The following is a 25,123-nucleotide window of genomic DNA, read 5'->3' on the forward strand; positions in this document are numbered from 1 at the left end:
CAGCACCAGCCTCTGTAGCTTGACTCATTAATGGATCAGGTAATGATATGGGACAGTGAGCTAAAGATGTGGGAAAAGATATCTGTTGGCCAGAGCACTTAACACCTAATTTGCATATGGATGGAAACAGTAATTTCTTGGGAATGCAGCAGCAAATAGAAGATATAAAGGTGTCAATGAAATTACTTTTCAAATGGTTGGCTGCTCATATATACGAGTACTTGCTCATATGTGATTTGGGGGGGTTGACCTTACAGAGAGATTCCTTTCTAAAGCTGGTTCCCAGGAAAGTTTTTTTCATCCCTTTTTTATGGGCTTGCTGACATAGAAAATCACAAATGCAGCAATACTTGCCCTCTTCAGGTCCGGCACTGTCTCACTTCACTTCATTGCTCCAGTCTTTATTGACCAGATAGCACACGTTATCACTGTAGCTAATCTCTTGGCTCAGAAGAAACGAGCAGTGAGACCACTGATTGGCTGCAGTGGTCACGTGTCGTAACATGACATCACCATTTAAAGTCGCTGTCTTTGGGATTTTCTGTGTCTCCAAACCCATAATCCCAACAACTCTGAAATACTGACGCGTGTCCGTTTACTACGAAGCAGAACAGACGTGTAAGTAAAAAATGCTTTGACAATGGTGTTAATCATGATGTGTTGATCTTTTTAGAATTCAATGGAATGATACTTCTGTGCAAAGTGTGTGGAGATGTAGCATCAGGGTTTCACTATGGCGTGCACGCATGTGAAGGCTGTAAGGCAAGTGTCATTATTTCTTCTGTACTGTTGGTGCATGTGCTGTAGATAGTCATTTCTGCCTTTATTACCGAATTTGGTGAGTACATGTGTATGTGAGATACGCAGAAATAATATGAAGTATAAGTGTTTTATACATTATTATATACAGCGGATGAAATAAGTATGGAACACGTCTCCAGTTTTCTAAGTGAATATATTTATAAAGGTGCTATTGACATGAAATTCGCACCAGATGTCTGTAACATCAGTAACTCAAATTTAATTAATACAGAAGTCTTTGTTGGTGATGACAGCTTCAAAATGCCTAGAAGCTAGTCACATACATTGCTCAGATGTGATTTTGACCCATTCTTCCACACAAACACTCTTCAAATCCTGAAGGTTTTGTGGGCTCCTTCTATGAGCTTTAGTTCCTTCCACACATTTTCTATTGGATTCAGGTCAGGTGATTGGCTTGGCCATTCTAGCAGCTTTATTTTCTTTCTTTGAAATCAATTGAGATTTTCCTTGGCTGTGTGTTTGTGGTGATTGTGTTGCTCAAATGTCCATCCTCGTTTCATCTTTATCATCCTGATAGATGGCAGCAGATTTTTATTAAGAATGTCTTGGTACATTTGTCCATTCATTCTTCCTTAATTGTATGAAATTTGTCAGTGTCGTATGCTGAAAAACAGCCCCACACCATGATGTTCCTACTTCGTAACTTCACTGCTGGTAGTTTTTTTGGGGTAATATGCAGTGCTTTTTGGCCTCCAAACTAGGTGTGTATTATGGCATCCAAAGTGTTCTGTTTTGGCCTCATTTACCAACGCTTTATTCTAGTATTTCACAGGCTTGTCTAAATGTTGTTGACTAAAGTATAAATGTGTTTGAACATGGTTTTTGCTCAGCAATGGAGCGTTACTTGGTGAGTGTTCATACAGGCCATGGAGTTTGACTGCATTAGTTAGTTTTCTCTGAAACAATTGTACCTGCTGATTACAGGTCTTTCTTTATCTCTCCGCAAGTTGTCCTTTGCTCTTAGACAACTCTTCTGATAATTCTTTCCACTCCTCTGTCTGAAATCTTGCGGGAAGCACCTGGTCATGGTGAAATTGTGTTTTTCTCGCTTTCGGATTAGGGCCCCACGAGTGCTCACTGGGACCTTCAGTAGTTTGGAAATTCTTGTGTAACCAATGCCATATGCTTTGCAACAGTAAGGTTGCGAAGGTCTTCAGACAGCTCACTGGTTTTACCCATCATGAGATGTTTCTTCTGTGGCACCTTGGTAATAAGACACCTCTTTATAGGCCATCAGTTGAACCACATGATGGTGAAAAAGAATAAGTAATAGGACTAGTTTCTAATTACTGATAGATTTCACCTTGTGTCATGACTTTCTACGGCTTTTTGCATCTCTTTCTTAATGTGTTCACTACTTTTTCCCTTTGTCATTTCTCATTATTACTAATGAAATATAACTGGAGTATAACTTTAATCTATGGTCTTATTTATTTGGCTGTGTAGACTGGATGGGTTGTTACCAACAACTGGTGAGAATTTCATGTCAATAGCACATTTAGAGATATTGATTTAGAAAATTAGTGACGTGTTCAATACTTATTTCACCAGTTGTATTTTTCTATAATTGACCTGAGACAACTCGCTAACTTTTACAAATATAACTTTCCGTTTTTAAATTCAACACGGCTTTAAAAAGATTGAGTTTAGAAGAAGAGAATAGAATACAATTCAGTAAGAAATGTACGTGCTGCATATTACTGGATTGGGAATAAACTTCGTATAAGTAAATCTTCAGCTGAAAACAGAATCCTTTGTGTTGGCTGAAGATTGGACCTGTCTACATAATAAGATTCTGTGGGAGGAGGGCTGCTGTGGGTCTTTTCTCCAGCCACAGCTGATCAGTCAGTTTGGTGCTGGAGACTGACTCTAATATAAGGATTATGTGCTCTTAGGGTTTCTTTCGAAGAAGCATTCAACAAAACATCCAGTACAAAAAGTGCCTCAAGAATGAGAGCTGTTCTATCATGAGGATGAACCGAAATCGCTGCCAGCAATGCCGTTTCAAGAAGTGTCTGTCTGTTGGCATGTCAAGAGATGGTATGTACCAATCGGACATTCAACAAAAAAAAAAATGGAGCAACTAGTCACTTCTTTTAATATCTCCTCTTAATTATGCAGTTATGAACCCCCCCTTTCATAGCGTTTCATGAGATTGCTCTTTCTTTTTCAGAAGACGTTGGATTTAGTAATCAGAAGTGAAAAGTAAGGGTTCTTAGCGTAAGGATCCGTTCACACATAGCTTTTTTTTTTTTTGGTTTGGTTTTCATGAGAAAAAAAGTCTATGGTCATAAAAGTGCAGCAGAAATTACTGTCTTTTATTATGCATATTCGGTGCTAACCCAATTTGATCTCAATGGCAAAAAGCTACAGTAAACAATTGCCATGCTGATTTAAGAGAAAAAAACCGAATCATAGGTAAAAAAGAAAATTAAAGGAAAAAACACATGTGAATGAGATTTTAGAAATCTCATTCATTTTGCTGTTATTGTCAAGTGCTGCATTTTATTTTTCCACACAAAGAAACAAGATGGAAAAAAAAACGCTACGTGTGAGCAAACTCTTTAGCAGTTTTATTTCTTATCAAAATAGTGTAAGGGAAATGGTTCTACTATTTGCACAGGAGGTATATAGATTTTCTAGTAACTCTGATGTCAATGACACAGGGTAATAGCCCATTCAATTTTACAAATTCTATTTAGCCTGTACCAAAAGGAAGAAAGCCATCTCTGGTGCCAGGTATTGGTGGTAGCCACACTATACAACGAGCCTTTGCCACATGTTCAGCCAAAAAAAGTCTTCTGCAAAAGGAAGTGTCCTCCAACTTTGGTTTGACTGAATCTTTCGTCATGTGGCAAGACTCGTATTGCCGCCATTGACTGATATATGGTGGCCACCATTAATCAGTGGCACTGGAGAGCCAGTGTTCTTCCTTTTGGAAAAGGATAATGTTATGAGTGGTAAGGCCCTCATACTCCTAAAAAGTTATCCAGTCCCACAGTTGTAACAGGAAGCGGCCAACCATCTGATCTACATTGGGGTCTCCTGACTCTCCCAAAAAGGTCATCTTGTTAGAGAGAAAGATCGGCTTGTCGAATTTCTCTGCCCAACCTGTGGATAAGTCTTCTGCCTCCCCTGTCCACATTGAAAACACATGTGTACTAGTGTACAGGGTGGTCGGGTGAGATGGCTATCTATCTAAGGTGTAACGACACCTTCAGAGACTACAGATGGTTGCAGTAAGTGGTGGTTATAATGAATTCCACAATGTGGAATATGTCGGGTGACTTAAAAGCCTGGATTATGACATTTTGCCATAATGCAAGAGAAATAAAACATGGAGACAGGTCCAAAAGTCCACCGAGTGTCTGAATTTTGGAGGCAACTCCTGGGTATGTGATGTAGAGGAAATTATCCGTAGAATTCATGACGTCTGAAATATACACTTTCACATAACCCGGACCTTTTTAGGTCCTTGTGCAGATCATATGAAGGAACTCAAATAAACAAGTTTATTTCAAAACTGCAAAGTAATATATGAAGAATGCACAGCAATGTAATTATTATTATTTGCAAAAAGTAAGGGTTACGCATTCTAGGGTTAACATTGTCACACATACTGAGGCTGGTCACCAAGTCCCATAACTGTCAAGCATCAGCAGCACAAACTAAAGAAGAATTTACAGGAGCTTCTCACAAAATTAGAATATCATCAAATTTATTTCAGTTCTTTAATACAAAAAGTGAAACTCATATATTATATAGAGTCATTACAAACAGAATGATCTATTTCGCGTGTTTATTTCTGTTAATGTTGATGATTGTGGCTTTCAGCCAATGAAAACCCAAAAGTCATTATCTTAGTAAATTAGAATACTTTATAACACCAGCTTGAAAAAAATATTTTAAAATCTGAAATGTTGGCCTACTGAAATGTATGTTCAGTAAATGCACTCAGTACTTGGTCGGAGCTCCTTTTGCATCAGTTACTGCATCAATGCGGTGTGGCATGGAGGCGATCAGCCAATGGCACTGCTGAGATGTTATGGAAGCCCAGGTTGCTTTGATAGAAGTCTTCAGCTCGTCTGCATTGTTGGGTCTGGTGTCTCTCATCTTCCTCTTGACAATACCCCATAGATTCTTAATGGGGTTAGGGTCAGACGAGTTTGCTGGCCAATCAAGCACAGTGTTACTATTGTTTTTAAACAACTAGTGCAAAGTGTTATAGACTTGACCCCCAGCTAATACACACACTGACAAGGTACAGAATATTTATCCTGTCCTGGATATCCAATCTGATGTTTTTATCATAGAACCTTTAAAGGGCTTGGCTACTACTAGGACAACTCCTCCTTGATCTAAATCTTTGGCCCCAATAAAATAAGCGCTCATACTCCCCTCCCGTGCCGGCACTGTTCCAGCGGTGTCGACACTCACGGGGCTCTCATACCGCTCTGACACGTGGTGCCCAGTCAGAGCTGGTGTCACTGTCCCCGCCTTCTGTCGAATTGAACATGAAGAACAAGTCCGGGCTGCAACTGATCCGTGACTTCCTCTTCATGTTAAATTTGTACAAAGGCAGGGCCAGCGACGCTAGCGCTGATTGGGCTCTGGGTACCACTTGTCATGCAACCATACGAGAGGCAAAGGACCCTGAGTGTTGACACTGCTGGATGGATGGAATGGTTCCAGCACAGGAGATGAGTATAGGCTTTTTTGTTTGATCGGGGCCAAACCTTTAGACCAAGAAGGGTTGTCCTAGTAGTGGACAACCCCCTTTAATATAATAAAGTGAAACGCCAGTAGAAATATATTTAGGGACAGTTATCACTCAAAGGGTAATTCGTAAATTCAAGACTTCATGTGAGAATAACAGAGTTTTTACTTGTAAAGATCAGTTTATCAGCTTACCTGTCATTAACTGTTTCGCCAATAAGGCTTCTTCAAGGGGCATTTTTCTCCTGGGGATATGACTGTGCTTGATGGCTGATAATCTGATTTTTTTGCAAATAAAATTTCTAATGATTCTGAAAAATTGGTGATTCTCAAGTCTTGAGCCTGAGCGTTACAGATTGTGTGATATGTTAAACTGTGTTATTGGGACATGCATGGGCTTAATCCTGAGATTTCCAGCCTTGATAGTATGTAATGAAACAAAGTATGTATTAAAGCAAGTTGCTGAAGCTTGTTCCACATATCCATAGCACTTTCTTGGCATTTCCTACTTTCGTACCTCCTATGCTGACTATTGAACTGACTCTATAAAAATGTCTCCCAGACTATGCAGATACAATTATGGCAGATTTCAGGGCGTTAAAGTCAAAGTGGGGTTGTCAAAATGCGCAGATATCTATCTGTTTAATGACTTAAATGAGGACAGTTTCACCTTATTTTCTTCTTCCCTGACAGCTGTTCGTTTCGGTCGCATTCCAAAACGTGAAAAGCAGAGAATGCTGATGGAAATGCAGACTGCCATGAAGACCATGATGAACAGCCAGTTTGGTAGCTCAGGACACCAAGAAGCACTGCCAGATTATCAAGCTTCACCCGCACTTTTGCCACCTATGCCCCCCATTGGGAAAGAAAAGTTGGACGCCAGTGGTCAGAATAACCAGGTCAAAAGCCCCACTCCATCTGCACCTTCTCACCCGCTACCTCCTCCAGCACTGTCAGATGTTATTGGTACAGTAACTAGAGCTCACAGAGAAACCTTTATGTATAATCAAGAATCTTCTGAAATTAGAAATGATGCAAACCATCGGATGGAAGGCAGGATGAATAATGTGAAACAGCTTACTAACAATATTCACTTCAGTAATGGTCCTAGCACTGCTCGCTGTCCTGTTAGTGAAAGCCAGAATTATGTAAATGGACAGCATCGAGGCAAGAACACCACCGGCTATTCTAACATCCATTCTGTCCATTACTCCAATGACCACAATACAAACATTTCCAATGGTTTCTCCCACAAAGGATGCAGTAAAGGAGCCATGTCTCATGTGTCTCAGGCTTACCGTATGAATGGCTACCCATGCAACAGGGGACGGAGAATGCATCTGGTACGGAGTTCATTCCTTGTTGTTTTTATTGCATTTCCAGCGTTTGTGACTTTTCTGTCTTTGTAGAGCTGGCCCCTATTGCAATTGGATTGATTTACAAGAACTAGGTTGAATGTTGCCTTGAAGTGGATTCTCCGGATCACGGTCTTACAGTCTATTCTATATTCTGCAGGTCTGTCCAATGAGCATTTCTCCGTTCATTGACCCAAATAAATCGGGACCTCAGATATGGGAAGAGTTTTCTAGGAGTTTCACCCCCGCTGTTAAAGAGGTTGTAGAATTTGCTAAGCGTATTCCAGGATTTAAAGACCTTTCCCAGTATGATCAGGTTAACTTGCTGAAGGCTGGAACATTCGAGGTGAGCATTTGATTATGGAGGTCTTTACTTAAATCGTTATTTTGGAAAAAATATTGTGTACTATAACATCAGTATTTTAACAGACTCAATTTAAAAACTCCACTCTCCTTTGTAATTTTCCCCCTTTTCAACCTCTTAGGGCTTTGACTTCACTGGAGCTTTAGGCTGCCGCTGTAGCTATATTGTATTTAACAATCACTTTTGCTAAAAAAACTGCAGTGTAGCCCAGGCCCTTCTTACTAATCTGCAGCTCTGGTCTCTTCGCTTTCAATAAGACAATAAGACGCCTCCATAGTTGCCAACACCAGTATGTCCATAGTTCTGTGAATCAAGACACTATTCTGCAAATTTACTGGGACTGTTTCCAAAAAATTGAGACAGTCGGAACATGAAAAAAGCACAAGTGCATCAATAAATTGCTTGCTGGCAGTGCACTATTGTGTCAAAATGTGTGTTTCGATTGGCATATCCTTTGACAAAGCAAATGAAGGCGAGTTTCACCTGGCAAAATGGACGTTGGAACTCATGGCTAGCAATCACTTTATTGATGTAAGTGCACCTTTTAGCATTGTTCTCCCTTGATTACTCTATGCTCTTGTAACTATCATATTACTATGGGGACTTTGGTCATTGCACTGAGGAACCATTATTGCTACTGTATTCATGAGATCTGTTAGGCCTCTTTCACACTTCAGTTATTTGCATCAGTTAAAATCCGCCAAAAAGGCAGACAAACGGATCCGTTCTCAACTGATGTGAACGGATGGCACAGGATCCGTTTTTAGACGGATCCTGAAAATGAGGAAATTTAAAGGAACCGCTGGCAGAGAGAGAGAGATCTTTGAGGATGTTGACGGACACTAACATTGTGGCGGATCCTCAAAAAAACGGATGCAACGGACGGCAATCAGTCAGGATCCGCCAATAATGAAAGTCAATGGGGAAAAAAACGAATCCGCAAAGAAAAATGGCGGATCCGTTTTTTTTTTCAAAATTGGCGGGTCTTGACTGTCTAAAACGGAAGTGTGAAAGAGGCCTTAGCTGCATGACGTATGTGGAATATTGGTGGAATTATGCTTCTCTTCTGCTGATGTTTAATCCCAGTTTACACACAGTGAGTTTATTAGTTTCACTGCTGCTACTATCTTAACGTATTTAACCTTTTAACGTCCAATGATGGATAGAGTCCGCCATTGGACACCTCCCCCTGTTTGGTGGTGCGGGCTCCGGCGATGAGCCCGCACCTTTTCCGACACATGACATCTGCTCAGCTGACATGTGCCTGGAACAGCCTTGGGTGGAATTGTGATTGACCCGTGGCTGTTAGCATATTAAATGCCGCTGTCAATCTCTGACAGTGGCATTTAACATGCACGCACAGGAAGTGTCATTACCGAACCAAGAAGGGCGACACCCCCTCGGACCGGACCGACCCACAGGTGAGTATAAAAAAAGGGCTTTTTCAGTACTTCCAGGTCAGGATGGGGGCAGATATACAGCATTATAGAATGCTATATATCAGCCCTGAAAGGCGGTGGCCGTAACTCTGGTCAGCCAAATCTGGTGACAGGTTCCCTGTAATAAAGATTAAAGAGGACCAATAACCAAGTAATAAAGTGCCTAGTATTTGCTCTTATTTTATTCACTTGAATATATCATTTTTTTAATCTGCCATACAGTTCTGGAGATATGGGATTTTTTTTAGTGCTAATTGAGATGTGTGACATGGCCCCTTGTAAACTCCATGCAAATTATTACTAAAGAAAAGGCCCATCTCTCTGGATCTGTATGGCATATTTGTAAAAAAAAAAAAAACAACCTGGGTAATACTCGAGAGCAGTGGGAATAAAATAAAAGCAAACTATCCTCTTTTGACCTGTTCTGCTTGAAGGGAATTTGTCAGTAGGATCAACTTTTTTTTAGTTTATATGGAATACGGGTCATAGGAAGCTGAATACAATGATGTCGTGATATTCTTATATGCAAATGAGCTGTTAAGATCTACATGAAGGCCTTCCTCTAGAGCTTAATTTAAATGAAATGGGTCATTAATAGTGTGAGCCAAGTAGTGACTGACACTGTGCTCTCATGCTGACACACAGCTCTGCAGTAATATCGAGTTATCTCCTACATCACAACTAATGAGACACAGTTCACATCTGTTGAACTAACACATTTGCCCTGCAGTTGTTTTCTCTTATTGCTATGGCTTCACTTTAACAGACAACCAGCAGAGCTGACATGACTGTAATTGTGTTTGCAATGGGACAAGGTTCAGCTCTGCTGTACTGTGTTGGTTATTTTCAGGCCCAGCTCTGCAGCAGAGCTGACGGCACTGAGAGGTCAAGTGGTGCTGTATATCTGTGTAATGTGACAAAGTTCTCTTCTTTTGTGGTGTTAGTTCTAATCAAACGCACAGCTGTGTGTGGTTATGACAGTGAAGTGTCAGTCATTACGTGCCTCACACTGGTAATGCCCCCTTTCATTTATAATGACCCCTGGAGGCAGATTCTCAGGGAGATCTGTGTCCAGCCCATAGATCTTAACAGCTCGTTTGTATATTTAAAAAAACATTAATTTCTCTGGAATAAGACATCAGATCGCAGCTATCAAGGTATAATTTTATTCAGCTTCCTATGGCCTCCATGTACTGTAGATGGCTTAGGAGGGTTGATCCTACTGACAGATCAGTCATTATGTTTTTGATATTTCATTTGAGTGTATGCTCAGGTGTAGTTTCGATATTCATCAGGAGTATTTTTAATGGACTTTTTTGCAAATACACTTCTAATAAATGTGAACGTTCGTCTCCATCTTTTCTTTTGTTTTGCCAGGTGCTGATGGTACGGTTTGCATCATTGTTTGATTCAAAAGAGCGTTCTGTAACCTTTCTTAGTGGGAAGACGTTCAGCGTGGACGAGCTGCGCTCCATGGGGGCCGGGGAGCTGCTAAACTCTGTTTTTGAGTTTAGCGAGAAGCTCGGAGCTCTGCAGCTCAGTGAGGAGGAGATGAGTTTGTTTACAGCCGTTGTCCTCGTCTCTGCTGGTGAGAACAGAAGGATGCGATTACATTTCTTGCCCGCATCTAACAAATTATGCTTACACTCTTTATTAGAAATGCAGTACAGTATTGTACATTACATAAAAATGTGGCATCAAAAAGACGTTTACAACCTGTCAGACAGAATAAAAGCAAGGTCAGAGGTGTCATGGAGCTGGTATTCCCATGGAGCTGGTATTACCACCATACAAGATGAAAACTAGTTCTTTGAATTGGTATTGAGCCTCATCAGTGGCTCATCTTCCCATAAATGAGCTGATTATGTAGTTCTTACTGTTTTATTTGGACACCCAACATTGAGTCCAGAGATAAAAAAAATTATCTAAAAAATTTAAAAACTCCTCTTGCTTCCCTTCACAGTCCACCTGTCATGTGCTTTCAATAGGACAGGTGCTTTACTGACCGGCTCAGAAATGATTTCCACAGCTTGAAATGTAGATATTAATAGAGATTGTGGCGTTTACATCATGTTGGTTATATAGAATGTTATACAAAGCAGATCATTGAATCCATTAGAAAATCAATAAATCTAAAGATTTTCAGGGTCTTTCTAAAAGAACAACTCCCATCAAAATGCTTATCCTCTTAATATATTAAGATCATATAGCACTGTGAACTTACAATTGCTCATTTTGCCTTTCTACCCAGATAATTCTTATTTTTTTATGTTAGTTATGGCATACTTCTAAGCACTATGTAGAAACAGCAGGTCAGTTTTTCCTGCATAAGTCACTGCAAAAGTTCCTGGAAGAGGGGAGTGGGAGCAGCTGTCAGGAGTTGAAGAGGAGAATGATAAATGCAGGGACAACATACTTCCTGTTTCTGCAGAGAAAAGAGAAGAATTAGGCTGGTTTCACACTTGCGTTTTTTTTCGCGGTATTTTAGCGCTAAATAGCGCATGCGTTTTTTTTCCCTATACTTTGCATGGGATGCGCTTATGTGCGCATACACATGCGTTTGTACGCGTTTTTCCGCGCATGCGTTTTTTTGTGGTATGCGCTCGGGCGCACAAAATGCAACCTGTTGCATTTTTTGGGCGTCCAACTTGCCTCAAAAAAACGCATGCTCGCGCAATGCGTTTTTTTACAGCAAGACACCCATTATAAGTCTATGGTGAGCATATGTGCGCATTGGCATGCTTATGTATGCGTTTTTTTGCACATGCGTTTTTTTTTTTTACCTTTAGTTTAGAAAATGGAATTTAGGGGTTTGGGTTAGAGTTAGGGTTAGTTAAGGGGGTTTAGGGTCAGGGTTAGGGTTAGGATCAGGGTATGGTTTGGTTAAGGGTTAGGGTCATGGTTAGGGTTAGGATCAGGGTATGGTTTGGTTAAGGGTTAGGGTCAGGGTTAGGGTTAGGATCAGGGTATGGTTTGGTTAAGGGTCAGGGTTAGTAAAGTCATGGTTTGGGTTAGTGTGAGGGGCCACCTAATGTTGGAAAAAAAACGCAAACGCGGTAAAAACGCATACAAACGCATAAAAACGCTGCGTTTTTTTCATGCATGCTCATAAAAATGCTTGAAAAAAACGCAGCATCTGTATGCGTTTGTATGCGTTTTTTCAATGCGTTTTTTTGCGGGAAAAACGCGCTGCAAAAAAAAGCAAGTGTGAAACTAGCCTTAGCTGGTAGAAAGTCAAACTGTGCAATTGTAAGTACACAGTGCTTTGATATGATGAGGATAACACTTTTGATGGGAGATCTTCTAAAAATGCAATGTGTCATCAGAAAATAGTCTTATCAATTCAATCCATTTTTTACATAAAATGTATCTAAAATAAAAATTTCCATAGCTTTGTATTTAAAACAAAAAAAAATCTTGCAAATCTAAACTGACCGCATAACTTGAAACTGGGCTCCTATTGCCTTTTTTCAGCATCCAGATAAATATAAGCAGCAATAGACTGACTTGTATAGGACATTTTTTGAGCATGCTCTCATCTGAGCAATTGTCATGGGTTGAAACATCACCTGTTGTGATTGGTGGATTTTGTGTCGTTTATCAAGTATAGAGGTGACCACTGTCTTTATAATCCTTTCTGTGATGATGAGACTGCTGAAAAGTCATCTGTACAGAGTCTACTACTAGGCTTAGTGACCAGTGTGAAACTTGCAAGTTTATTGTTTTTTTTTTCTTTTACTATAAATAGTGATACGTAAAATTTTTTTGTCTGAAATGTGTTTTTCAAGGTGAAGTAGCATTGCCTTTTCTCTTTTGCTTATTAAACCAGTACGTATTTGAGCAATAGAAATAAGAAAAGCCTGTAGGGAAATAATGAGATGGGAAAGCATTTATTGGAATTGGAGATTTGTTGGAGCAACCCCATTCCACGTTACAGGTCCGTGCTCTCTGGCCTTGGACAGGAGCTGCATGAGTTTTCTGAGCTTCCAGGTTCTGTGGCTCTGAGTTTAATTTGCTGGTTTGGCGTAATGTCATCTGATGTGATATTTCTCCAACCCAGCACATCATAAGCTGATCCTGGCATCGCGGATAAGGAAATTTGTGCAGCTCCTGTCCATGGCCAGAGAGCCATGACCTGGACTGTGGAACAGGGTTGTACAACATGATCCACTCATCTCTAATCGTACTACAATGCATCTGCAGTCACAACTGACGGCAATCATGTAATTAGATTGAAAAAAAAGTCTACAACAGATCTATGATGTCTACTTTAAAGGGAATCTGTCACCCCATTTTAGCCCTATCAGCTGCCGGCACCGCCATCAGGGGCTTATCTACAGCATTCTGTAATGCTGTAGCTAAGCCCCCGATGTATCCTGAAAGATAAGAAAAACAAGTTAGATTATACTCACCCTGGCGTTCGGTCCGATGGGTGTCGCGGCCCGGTCCGGCGCCTCCTATCTTCATACGATGCCGTCCTCCTTCTTACTTCTGCCGCGGCTCCTGCGCAGGAGTACTTTATCTGCCCTGTTGAGGGCAGAGTAAAGTACTGCAGTGCGCAGGCGCCGCAACGCTCTTACCTTTCCTTGCGCCTGCGCACTGCAGTACTTTACTTTGCCCTCAACAGGGCAGATAATGTACGCCTGCGCAGGAGCCGCGGCAGAAGTAAGGAGGAGGACGGCATCGTATGAAGATGGGAGGCGCCTGACCAGACTGCAACACCCATCAGACTGGACCGGACGCCAGGGTGAGTATAATCTAACTTTGTTTTTCTTATCTTTCAGGTTACATCGGGGGCTTATCTACAGCATTCTGTAATAAGGCCCTGATGGCAGAGCCGGCAGCTTATAGAGCTAAAATGGGTGACAGATTCGCTTTAATCAGAAATCTGTCAGTGTTCACCCCCAAATCAAAGTTAGATAGCTGGTGTTGCCCATGATGCCCCTATATGTAGCTATTTTGATGAAGGCAATGATGTTACATTTTGTAGACCTGATGTATTCTCCCCTAGAAGCATTGGGAGAGTGCAGGGCCTCGGTGGCACATTTGGCTGCTTACAAGAACCCAACATGAACTATGTTCCATGTGCTGCCATAGTGGATCTATGCACAGCATGTAGTGTAAGTCCTATGGTGATGACCTTATATGTACTATGTACTGTTCTGAAATATTAAAAAAATATGTATCTGTATATATACATTTATTTTTTACACATTGCTTTTAGATCGCTCTGGTTTAGAGAATGTCAATTCTGTTGAAGCATTACAAGAAACGCTAATCCGAGCACTGAGGACTTTAATCATGAAGAACCATCCCAATGAGGCCTCCACCTTTACCAGGCTCCTCCTGAAGCTAGCCGACCTGCGCTCTCTCAACAACCTGCACTCTGATGAGCTTTTGGCTTTCAAAATTCACCCATAGGCCTATAAATGACTAATGTATGACATCTGTATAACGCGTGACAGATCGGGTTTCCGTAAGGTTGAGTCAAGCAAAATAGATTCATACCAAGTCCAGAACTAGCCTAGAAAAGGCAAACTAAAGCATATGTGCAGTCCTCTAGAGCTTAGAGACTGAGGCATTAGTACATAGAGGGTATTTCTCATGAATATTGGTGCAGCCTACAAACTGGCTACCTCTACACAACGTAGACAACGTTCGCCCGTTACGCTGCAGTAGTACAACATCCCACACAGACTCCTCAAGCCTTATTCTGCACTAACTAGGAGGCTCTTAGAATTTGGCAAATGGAAAAAACTTGTCCAGAGATAGAAAATGTCTGTGAGCCTTGACGAAAGACTGGGGACTAATTTGGCTTTAGTCCTGTTCGATTACCCTTTAAAGAACCAAGTTTGATTTCACCAAATCTCTGTTGGGCATTTTCGTGGCTATATAAGACTGATTATAGCCCGGCACACTTTTGTAAGTGTCTGGAAAATCCTGTATATGACAAAGTATGCATCTCATTACCATTTCCAAATGCTTTGCTGGTCTGTTATGTGCCTCCGCCAAGGTCTGGATTGTTGTCTGTCGCACAGATTTTTAGCACGTGTGAGTGTGTTCATTTTTCTGTACTTATATGTATATTATGTCATCTTTTACTGACACTTGGTGTTTAGAAACTGTATATAGTCCTAGGTAGAGAGTTACAGATGAATATATGCCAGCTTCCTTGCAATATTTTAAGCCGTGAAGGGAGCTGTTAGAAATAGATATTATGTATAAGATTTATGAAAGTACAAATTTTCATTGAAAAACTGATTGTTACTTTCTGAAAGATATAATGATGTATGCTGCAGACGTTTGTTACATGGAGGCCTCCCTGTACAACTGGGTTTTTTTGGCAGCTAAGCTGCATCTTCAATGACCTGATGTTCAAAAGGACTATTGGGCAAGTAAGAATAGGTCCAGGCAAATGTAAGAAACATGCACCAGTATCATAAGGGCTTGGCATACAGGTGGTGTTAAGATGCCGGCCCACCTCAGTCAGCAGCCATGTTTATTGGGGGGGGGGGGATGTAAAACTAAATAGCCTCATGATACCATAAAGTGCTGGATTTACAAGTGACTAATGAGCAGCACAACATGGCACTCATAGTATTTATGTCTGTGGGATAGGGGAGGACTGATATTAACTCCAGAGTAATGGAGATGGCAGGGAGAAAGCTCCTGCCCTTACTTTTACAAATTGTCTCCTTTGAAAAAAAAAAAAAAGTTGGGAGAAAGTTTGTAGATTTGTGCGCTCAATCTCATAATGTGCAGTATTAAAAGTGTGTAGAAATGTAATTTAGAAGCTCCGAACACTGTATTAGGTTTAGATTAGATGAGATGTGCACTTTGGATTTTGAAAATATGAGCAAAGCTACATTTATATGGGGAAGACCATCTTTTGAAGTAAAGGAGGCTCATGTGACTCATCTGTCATGGTAACATCCAAGCTTTCGCAGCACGTCGTAAAGTATCCATTCATAGCAATGTCTTATGAGTTACAGGGTGTCTTCTTAATAACAAGTTTTCAATTTTCGTATCCCACCATTGGGTTAGTATTTCTGCCAACTAAGAGGGCTAATCTTTCTCCAGCTGCTATGTTTTACCATTTAGGTGGTCTCTTCCCAATGGCAGCAAGCGAATGTTATCTAAAAGAATGTTTTTGTGTAACATCACTGAATTGTATAGAATCTGACACCGAGCTGATTTATAACACGATGTGAAAAAATGTCTGTCTCACCATTGGATAGATATTTAGGAATAAAAGCACTAGTTCAACTTAAGGAAACCTTGTGGCGGAAACCAAGAATTCAGCTTTGCTGGCCATTTCTTCATTGCCCTAACATAATCATTGTACTATATGGGATTGAACAGTAACCTGGCATAAGGTTTCTCAGTGCCACACACATGGGATTAGTCTGCTCATATCATACAATGCCTCTCACGCCGCATAATCTATAAGACAAATACTCCCGTGGATGTATATCAGCCAGAGGGATACATGACATGAGCAAAGTATGGCTGTCCCAACGTTAAATATTCACAATCAGATCATCCCTATTTATCCTGATAGCAAAGATCCAAGGATTTGGCGTCTGAGACTTGCCCGTTCTCTCTAGGTAAAATTGAGCAATAGGTTTCTTTAAATTGGATTTCTGATTTTTATACATGGCCCATGGGAAGCCATTCTGATAAAAGAAGAAAATAAACTTTCCTTACCACTGTAACCCATAGCCTACTCCTTCTGTCTCCACTGGACCACAACTGATTGACCACCAGTCACCTGACCACTGATTGGCTGCAGGGTCACTTGATTGTTGGCTTGGACATCATTGATTCCGGTCTTGCAGAGACAGTCGGAGTGACAGTAAGTAGAGCGTCTTTTTCTTCTTTTACCAATATGACTTCCAACTGGTAATTTAAAAAAAAAAAAAATCAGAAAACCCCTTTAAGTTAGAAACTGCATAACATCATTTTCTTTACTGACTGTTGCATCAAAAAGCAGATAACTTTTTTTTTTTTTTTTTTTTTTTTTTTAATTTATATATCTATTTTAAAGTTTTATTTTATTGTGGTAAAAGCTAAAAAATGTGTGATCGGTAATTCTTTAACCTTTTGTGATTGAGCTTTTCCTATTTATTGCATTTTCTGTGATTCTGTCTCTCAATTCATGTGCCATAGCAACTTTTTCTGAATTTACATTTTTAATGCTTTTAAAATCAATAATAATGTGACCGGCTCTATGTAATTGATAATATGTAAATGGCTGTGCTCCAGAAGTAAGCTGTCGCTCTAGTCCCTCCAAATGGAGGTTGCTGCCCTATAGGTTAATGTCCGACACTTTACGGAGCCTTGCAAAATGATAACTAAAGATACAAGCCAAGCCAGAGTCTTATGGCACAGATCTCTTGAATTTCAGTGAACGGCTGCCATCACCGTTGTGAGTCAAAGGCACTTAAAGTATGAAGCTCCTACTGCTCTAGCAAGCATACTGGTATACTGTCCAACATCTGTATAAGGCTGGGTTCACATAGTGTTAATGCGCTGCATTTAACACATCCGTTACACAGCGCATTAACGTTATGTAACGGATGTGTTAACACACCCATAGACTGCTATTGACGAGCGCATCGCCAACGCATGTCATAATCAGCATGCGATAGCGATGTGCCGTCATTCTGTGATGGACCCTCGGACGCAGTCTGCAGCGTCCGAGGGTCCGTCACTGCTAGTGCAGATGAAGCATCTGCGCTAGCGGGATCGCTAAACGCGATCAGAATTGAGAGTAGCTTTAGCGCAGCCTGTCAACGCTATGCATTGAGGGTACTGCATTAACGCTATGTGAACCTGGCCTAAATGTCAGATATGCTAGGACCAAGTGTAATACTTTCTCTACAAGCCTCTATAGGTGATAAGGCATGAAGCTGCTAGAGCATATAGGCTACAACAGTGTATAGACTTCTGAGATCTGACCTGCCTACATTAACACATAATACGACCTTTCATCTAGACTTATTGAGTTACTTTTAGTTGTATCTACATTTTACTTCTGCTCTATTTCATGAGATGTACTAAACTCATATCACATTAGTATATTTGAGTTATACCATACATTGGGAAGATTGCCTTGTAAAGATTTCCAGTATAATCCTTCAGAATATGCCACTGAATAGCCATTCATTTAGCACAGTCTGCTGCACTTTTCTCTACATAAAGATATGCCAATGCATACTACCCTGATGGCGTCCACATCCTTTTTTTGACGTCAGTCGGGTGAATGGTTATTTTCGGCATATGTGCTGATCACTTGATGTAAGATAATCAAAAACCAGTAACATCCCTGGTGCAGTTGACAAAATTGTCAGCTCTACTTGGAATATGTAATGGACTGACCTATTGGCACTCCATGCCCAAGAGCCTCATACGAGACCTCCCCTGTCACAAGAGCCGAGTTTTACACCAGACGACTTAAGACCCTTCTAAGACATGCCTGTCTGATACTGTTGTGTGTCCAGCTCAGCGATATGTCTCAGGAAATATTTGATCACTTGGATGCCTGGAGATCATAGTCATAAGTTATATTTTATAAGAAAGCTCTTCATTGCAGGAATCTATTAGAGTTTATAAAGACTGAAATTCGATAACTGCTGCTAAACCCTAAACCATGACACCCAGCTTACTGCCGCTATAAAATGTGCAGGTGTTCCTCCAGTAGAACGTGTAAATGTGGCGCCTCCTAGTCCTACTTCTTTTTACCTTCTAACAGTCTTATTTTTGGGGGTCTCATGCGGACCTTTTAGCCTTTCAAGCACTCCTTTATTTAATTTGGGATTGTGTACATGTCAATGAGGAGCAAGAATATTTTCTGTTCTGTCTCCTGGAGGAAAACTAAAAAGGTTCTCCCCAAAATGTAACCTGACTTTTATACCAGATTGTGAGATAAAGTTGGCATGGTATGATTGCCAAACTGGTTTAACCTTCTCTGCTGTCAGCAGCAACAATTTTGCTTTGAGCGAAGCCATTTTCTTGTTTGGCAGTCTAGTTCCTAAGTAAACAGTCAATTTACTAAGATGTTTGACTTGGGGTACTGGTACACTAAAGCCCCCATTACACATAGCGATATCGCTAGCAATATCGCTGTAACGTCACCGATTTTGTGACGTAGCAGCGATATTGCTAGCGATATCGCTATGTCTGATACTTACCTCCGACCGGCTCCCCCGCTGCTCACTGCTGGTCACGCGAGAATGTCCTGGACCGTTTCTCGTCGGGCGCTTCCTGTGGCGCCGACGCGGGCGGGAGGACGTCAGGATCGCCGCGTCTGACATGTAAGTAGCGACCCCCGACCCCTGCTTTGTCGCTGGTGAGATCTGCCTGTGTGGCAGCTCACTAGCGACCACTTAGCGATGCACCAGCGATCCATATCGTTGTCGGGATCGCTGGTGCACCGCTAACTGTAACTGTATCCTAAGCGATGCACCAGCGATCCCGACAACGATATGGATCGCTGGTGCATCGCTAAGTGGTCGCTAGTGAGCTGCACAGGCAGATCTCACCAGCGACATAGCAGCGGTCGGGGATCGCTACTTACCGGTCAGACTCGGCCATCCTGACGTCCACGCGTCGCTCGTCGGCGCCACACGAAGCTGACGACGAGAAATGGTCCAGGACGTTCTCACGCGATCAGCGATAACCAGCGGGGGAGCCGGTCGCAGGTAAGTATCAGACATAGCGATATCGCTCCTGCGTCACAAAACCAGTGACGTTTCAGCGATACTGCTAGCGATCTCGCTGTGTGTAATGGGGGCTTTAAGCCAGAGTTAAAAAAACAGATATGGCATAGAAAGGTAAAGTTTTGCGTTTCTCTACCTCCTATAACCATTTTAACCATAGTTGTGAAATAATAAATTAAGTTCCTCTTTAACAAAGCGCAGTTGCCGTCGTCCATTCTTGTTCTAAGGGTCTGTGCACACATTGCAGGTTCTGGTGCAGATCCACAGCGGATTTGGCCCTGTGGATCCGCAGCAGATTCTCCTACAATGTACAGTACCATTATATTCAATGTAAAATAAACGCTGTGCACATGCTGCGAATTTTTCCACGCAGATTTGTTGCGGTTTTGAATCCGCAGCATGTCAATTCTTTGTGCGGATTACGCCACGTTTTTACACTTCTTCCATTATAGGATTCCACAGGTGAAATCCGCACAAAAACTGCAGAAAATTCGCAGGTAAAACGCAGGTCATTTTACCTGCGGATTTAGCAAAATCTGCAGCAGAATCTGCAGCAGAATCTGCAACGTGTGCACATACCCTTATTCTGTTACTCTTCTACAAAAAGCTTAGCATTTCTTTTTTGCTGTAGGCCCAAAAATCCTTTCATAGCATCATGTAATCGTGCTGCTTTAGACTTGGTGCAGTGTTGTGTTAAATTACAATTTGAAATGTGTCAATTTTGTGTATAAAAACAATCTTTAAAGCGGACCTTTCACCAGTTTGAACATGTTAAACTGGCCACATCATGGAATAGTGCAGAGCTCTGTGAGATATAGTTTTATTGTTTAATTTCTCCTCTCTGTTGTGGCGATATTAGGTTGTAAAAGTTAGATTACCGTATTAGCAGTCTGTGTGGGGCGAAGAAGGATTAGAGATGAGCTATATGTCATTTCAAACACCAATTGCAGGTTCAGATCTTCACTTGGTGCTGTCAGCTCTGCTGTACTTCCTCATCCACCATCTGACTGCTGAAGGATGAAAGCAGGAGGTGTTTGTAATTGTACTCAGTTCTACTCTACTGTGCACAATAGCTGCAGAGATTAGTCTGTGATTACATCTCGTGTACAACACCATGGAATCAATAGTGCTATATGAATAAATAATAATCTCACTGCAGAAAGCATGTTCTTCAGACCTATGGGCGTGTTCTTTTTTCACGCTGCTTGTTGCATCCTCCTTATGATTGGTCATTGTCATTCAGGTGAGAAAGTACGCACCCCCTGAAAAGAATCTCTGGTATCTTCCCATTGGGTTTATCATAAACTATAACCTAAGCTTTACAGTATAATTTACCTTTTCTGCTGTGGAGATTAAGAAATAAAAACTGTTTTACTTGGCTCTGCAGCCATGATGGGGCCATTTCAATGTGCACAAACTAGGGAAAGGTCCTCTTTAAGGGCTCCAGTAAATTATACCATTTATATGGACACAGTAGACTGCCCAGGACTGGAGTAAGGATTGTTTATTGGAATATTTTCATATTGCTTCCTTTATCACTAGCAGAACGCGTATACAGTAGGCACACATGTACAGACACAAACATTCACAGAACATTACACTTCTCAATGTTTGCCATATGTAAGGACAAGGTTAGGGATAACGTTGGCCATACACATACAAGCTTGGATTGGCCTAAGGTGCATGTTTATGGCATAGGGAGGAGGTAAGCCTTATCTACCAGAGGAACCAAAAAATCTGTCCTATCGAAACCCAAATGCTTGGGGATTGTTCCCCCCCCCTTCCCCCAAGCAGTTTGGCTGCCCCTAATGTACAGGCATCAACAAAATTGTCACCTTTAGGAGATGTATTGAATGGCCAGCGTCAATAGCTACAAGAACATCCAAGTTAAATGTAATTGCTCAAGACAGCTAGAAACATGGCAAGTCAGGTCATCAAGACAAGAGAAAATCTAGAAAATCACTAAGTTTTGCAGCAGAAGGAATGAATACTGGGCATGATCCTGTTCATGACATGTAGGTTATGTAGTTTTACTTGTGACTGTTGCCAGTGACTCATTGTGTAGTAAAATGACCAAACTAAAATAGGAAAAATCCAAAATATATTTAATAAAATTTTTGCAGACAACATCCATGCTAAGTCTATTGTAAGGTATAGGCCAAAGAAAATCAAAGGCAGCCACTCATTTTGGCTTTTTTGACTTTGAATACAGGAGAACCTATAGAAAATCTGCTGGAGAGATTTTAAGGTGCACAATGCATATTTATTTCTATACCGAATTATCAGTGGTTGTATTTATGAACCTACTTGAATAGAGAATTTTGTATCTTGATGCTCTTCTGTATTCTGGATGTTTAGTGCTGTCATAAAGGTACTGATCCTCTGGGCAATCACTTTGGTCTTTATCATTTTCTGATGACCTTGGACTGGAAGATTTCATCAGATAGTGGAGTACTATAGAGCGGAGAAGCTGAACATATCGATACTGGCTCTGAACTTAGATTGTGAGCCCCAGTGGGGACAGTGATGATGAGGTTTGTAAAGTGCTGTGGAAGTTAATGGCACTGAATAAATGGGTAAAACAAATATATAGGGAAAACATTCTGTATAAAGATTTTAATTCTGTAATGCACTTCTCGTTCTTGGCATTTATGTATTTCTAACTTTGTTTCATCCGCATTGAATTTTAGAATTCAAAATGATTTAGGTGACTAAGTTTAGCTGAATCTTTTTGCGCAAACATTTATTAATCTGTTCAGCTTCTCCTGCTCTATAACGTGTCTCGTTTGGTGTGACACGTTCCCTGCAAAAAATATTTTATGGTTTTTAAAGGCTTTACGTAGATTTTCAGGTTATTCTCCTGTAAATCTTCTCCATCTAAATTTATACTAACAAATATCTAAAGCTGCACTTTCACTCTTCTATGCCTGTTGGTGTCCCCCATATTTAGTGAATCTTTGGCCCTGAGATTAAGGCAGACGGATTACCAGGGACAGAGCTTGATAACCTTTCAAATCAGGCTGTAAATATAGATGGTGAATGTTAAGCCAACGCCTATCCCCCCGTTATGCACAAATTTTTGGCTCTGGTGAGTGAGAATGCTGAGTCCTTGTAGCTTATCGCCCATATATCAGCCATTTGAAATCCGGCAAGGCCGATCCTTCACTCCGCCAGCAACATCTATCAGGGGAGAGTCGGAAGCCCCCTATACATATTGGACAATCCCGCCGCCTTTAGTCTAATGTGCATGGGAGAATTTACAATAATTGAAATGACGCAGCTATTCAGCCCACTGGTAAACTGGCGCCAGAGAAGGGAAAGTGCAGCTTGGTAGTGGTCAGATCGGGCTATTCTCCATCTTAACCTGTGTTATTTATCACATTATTCTAAAAAAAAAAAAAAAAAAAAAAGTCAGGTTCAGAACCTTTTTATTGTGTGTTTTTTGGTTTCAATCATATTTGTAAATGGCCACCACCGCTACCGGATCTGTTACAACATGCAGCTTTGCTCTAGCTATTGCTAAAGTTTAATGTACCGTATGCAGTGCTGAGATTACTGATTACCCTCCAAGAGAAGAATTAACTATTGTGTTTTATATTGTCTGCTGTAGATTTCCAACCCTGAACACAATGATATTCCGAGCTGCATTTCTGAGCGATTTTGTACTGTACTTATAGTAAAATGACCATTGTTGCCTGCAAAGACGCAACGCAAGATGTAATTTTCTTTTTATATAGAAATACTTGGTGTAGAAGTGATCCTAGGCTGCATAAGGCTGTGTGCTTTACTGTGGACCCTCTAGCAACTAGGAGCTTCACTTCCAACCTTTTCTCAACCTTTACTGAATGTAACATTTTAGAATTTCAAAGTATAGACTAGGTACTGTTGTCCTAAGAAATGGTGAAAGAATTTAGTTTTCTACATTGTATTGATATGTCTGCATTGACCGACTGAAAGAAAAGTGCTTGTAGGTGAAATAATGTCTGAATGAACCACTTTAAAAATCATTGTGGAAAGAATGGTCGGGGGCAAAACTAACAGGTGCAATATGTTTTGCCCTAGACATGTAATCCATTAGATGTAGTTTTCTGCTACACATGTCTGTACAAAGCATTTGTTTTTAGCCTTTTCAAATAAACAACTTTACACAACCCTTGTCTGTTAGATTTATACTCAGCGGGTGCACTCAATGTGCAGGAAGAAAAGGAGAACAAGAGGGTGGGAAAATGGAGAAAGAAGCCTGCAGATAGTCCAACACCATCGGCAGGCGCATTTTTTGGCTGCTTGAGGTACTGCCTCCTTCATCCCCCCCCCGAGCCTGTTTTCACCTTCCCAACCGGGCCAAATTTTCCAATTCTGACCAGTGTCACTATATGTGGTAATAACTTTTTCCCAGTGATTCTGAGATTTGTTTTTTTTTCGTGACACGTACATTATGTTGGTGATAAATTTTAGGTTGAAATTCTTTGCTTTTATTTGTGAAAATAATGGAATTTTGGTGAAAATTTTGGAACGTTCAATTTTTATATCCCTAAACCAGTTAGTCATGTTGCGCAAAATAATATATAACATTTCCCATATGTCTACTTTTACATCTGCATCATTTTTGAGATAAATTCATTTTTGTTCGCAAATTAGAAGGGTTAAAAGTTGATCAGCAATTTCTAATTTTTGCAGCAAAATTTATAAAACCGTTTGTTTTTTTTAGGCCAGATCACATTTGAAGTAACTGAGGGGCCTATATAACAGAAAATACCCCAAAGTGGCACAATTTTGAAAATTGCACCCCTCGCAGTGATCAAAACTTTTTTTTTTTTTTTTTTTAAATGGCATTTTTACAGGGGCAACACAAGAAAATGAACTGTGCAATTTCTCTGGAGTATGCCGATACCGCATGTGTGAAGGAAAACTACTGTTTGGGCGCACAGCAGGGCTCAGAAAATAAGTTGCATTTGACTTCTGGAGTGCAAAATTGGCTGGAATCGAGAGCGGACACCATGTTGTGTTTGCAGAACCCCTGATGGGCCTAAACAGTGGAAACCCTCCACAAGTGACCCCATTTTGAAAGCCACTCCCCTCCAGGAACTTATCTAGAGGTGAAGTGAGTACCTTGAATCCACAGGTGATTTACAAAATTTTATAACGTTGAGCCGTGAAAATGAAGAAAAAAAAAAAAAACTTCCCACAAAAATGTTCATTTAGCCCCAAATTTTGCATTTGTACCATGGTAACATGAGAAAATGGACTATACAATTTGTTGCGCAATTTCTCCTGAGTACATCGATACCCCATATGTGGTGGAAAGCTACTGGTTGGGTACATGACAGGGCTCGGATGGAAGGAGTGCCTATTGGATTCTGGTAGATACAATGTTTTGATTCGCATGGATCTTTATCAGATGAATGCTGTATTGTTGTAGTGAACAGTGAGCAATAGATACTCACTAGGGCCAGTGAAAATTATGCAGACTGAAGCTATAAAAAGGTGTAGGTATGTCTGCTGGGGTATGGTGGCAAGAGCCACCTACTGCCCCTCCTAACTTTCTGCATTCTGCCACCTGAGGCAAGATGCTGAACTCTCCTCAAGGCAAATGCAGCCCTGACAATTAGGCGCTGTGGAAGTTTGGGTTCGTCAGGTTCGTACAGGTTCTTTGTACTGAACTGCAGTACAAAGTTCTGTTCAGGTACCTGAACTTTGGTACTGTAA

The 25,123-nt window shown here is 40.9% G+C and overlaps 1 protein-coding gene across 1 annotated transcript in view; it reads left to right on the forward strand.

Annotated features, from left to right (window-relative positions):
• Window positions 1-23,568, forward strand: part of NR1D2 (nuclear receptor subfamily 1 group D member 2) — a 42,342-nt gene extending 18,774 nt beyond the window's left edge. The window contains exons 3-8 of the mRNA XM_073568322.1: window positions 674-762; window positions 2,718-2,862; window positions 6,232-6,881; window positions 7,054-7,239; window positions 10,074-10,284; window positions 13,921-23,568. Of these exons, the coding sequence (XP_073424423.1) occupies window positions 674-762; window positions 2,718-2,862; window positions 6,232-6,881; window positions 7,054-7,239; window positions 10,074-10,284; window positions 13,921-14,117 (1,478 nt within the window). The 3' untranslated portion in view covers window positions 14,118-23,568. The remainder of the gene's footprint in view (window positions 1-673; window positions 763-2,717; window positions 2,863-6,231; window positions 6,882-7,053; window positions 7,240-10,073; window positions 10,285-13,920) is intronic.
• Window positions 23,569-25,123: the final 1,555 nt, after the last annotated feature.

This window comes from Dendrobates tinctorius, unplaced genomic scaffold (genome assembly GCF_039654945.1).
Source record: "Dendrobates tinctorius isolate UK_male_01 unplaced genomic scaffold, ASM3965494v1 ptg000005l, whole genome shotgun sequence".
NCBI lineage: Eukaryota > Metazoa > Chordata > Amphibia > Anura > Dendrobatidae > Dendrobates > Dendrobates tinctorius.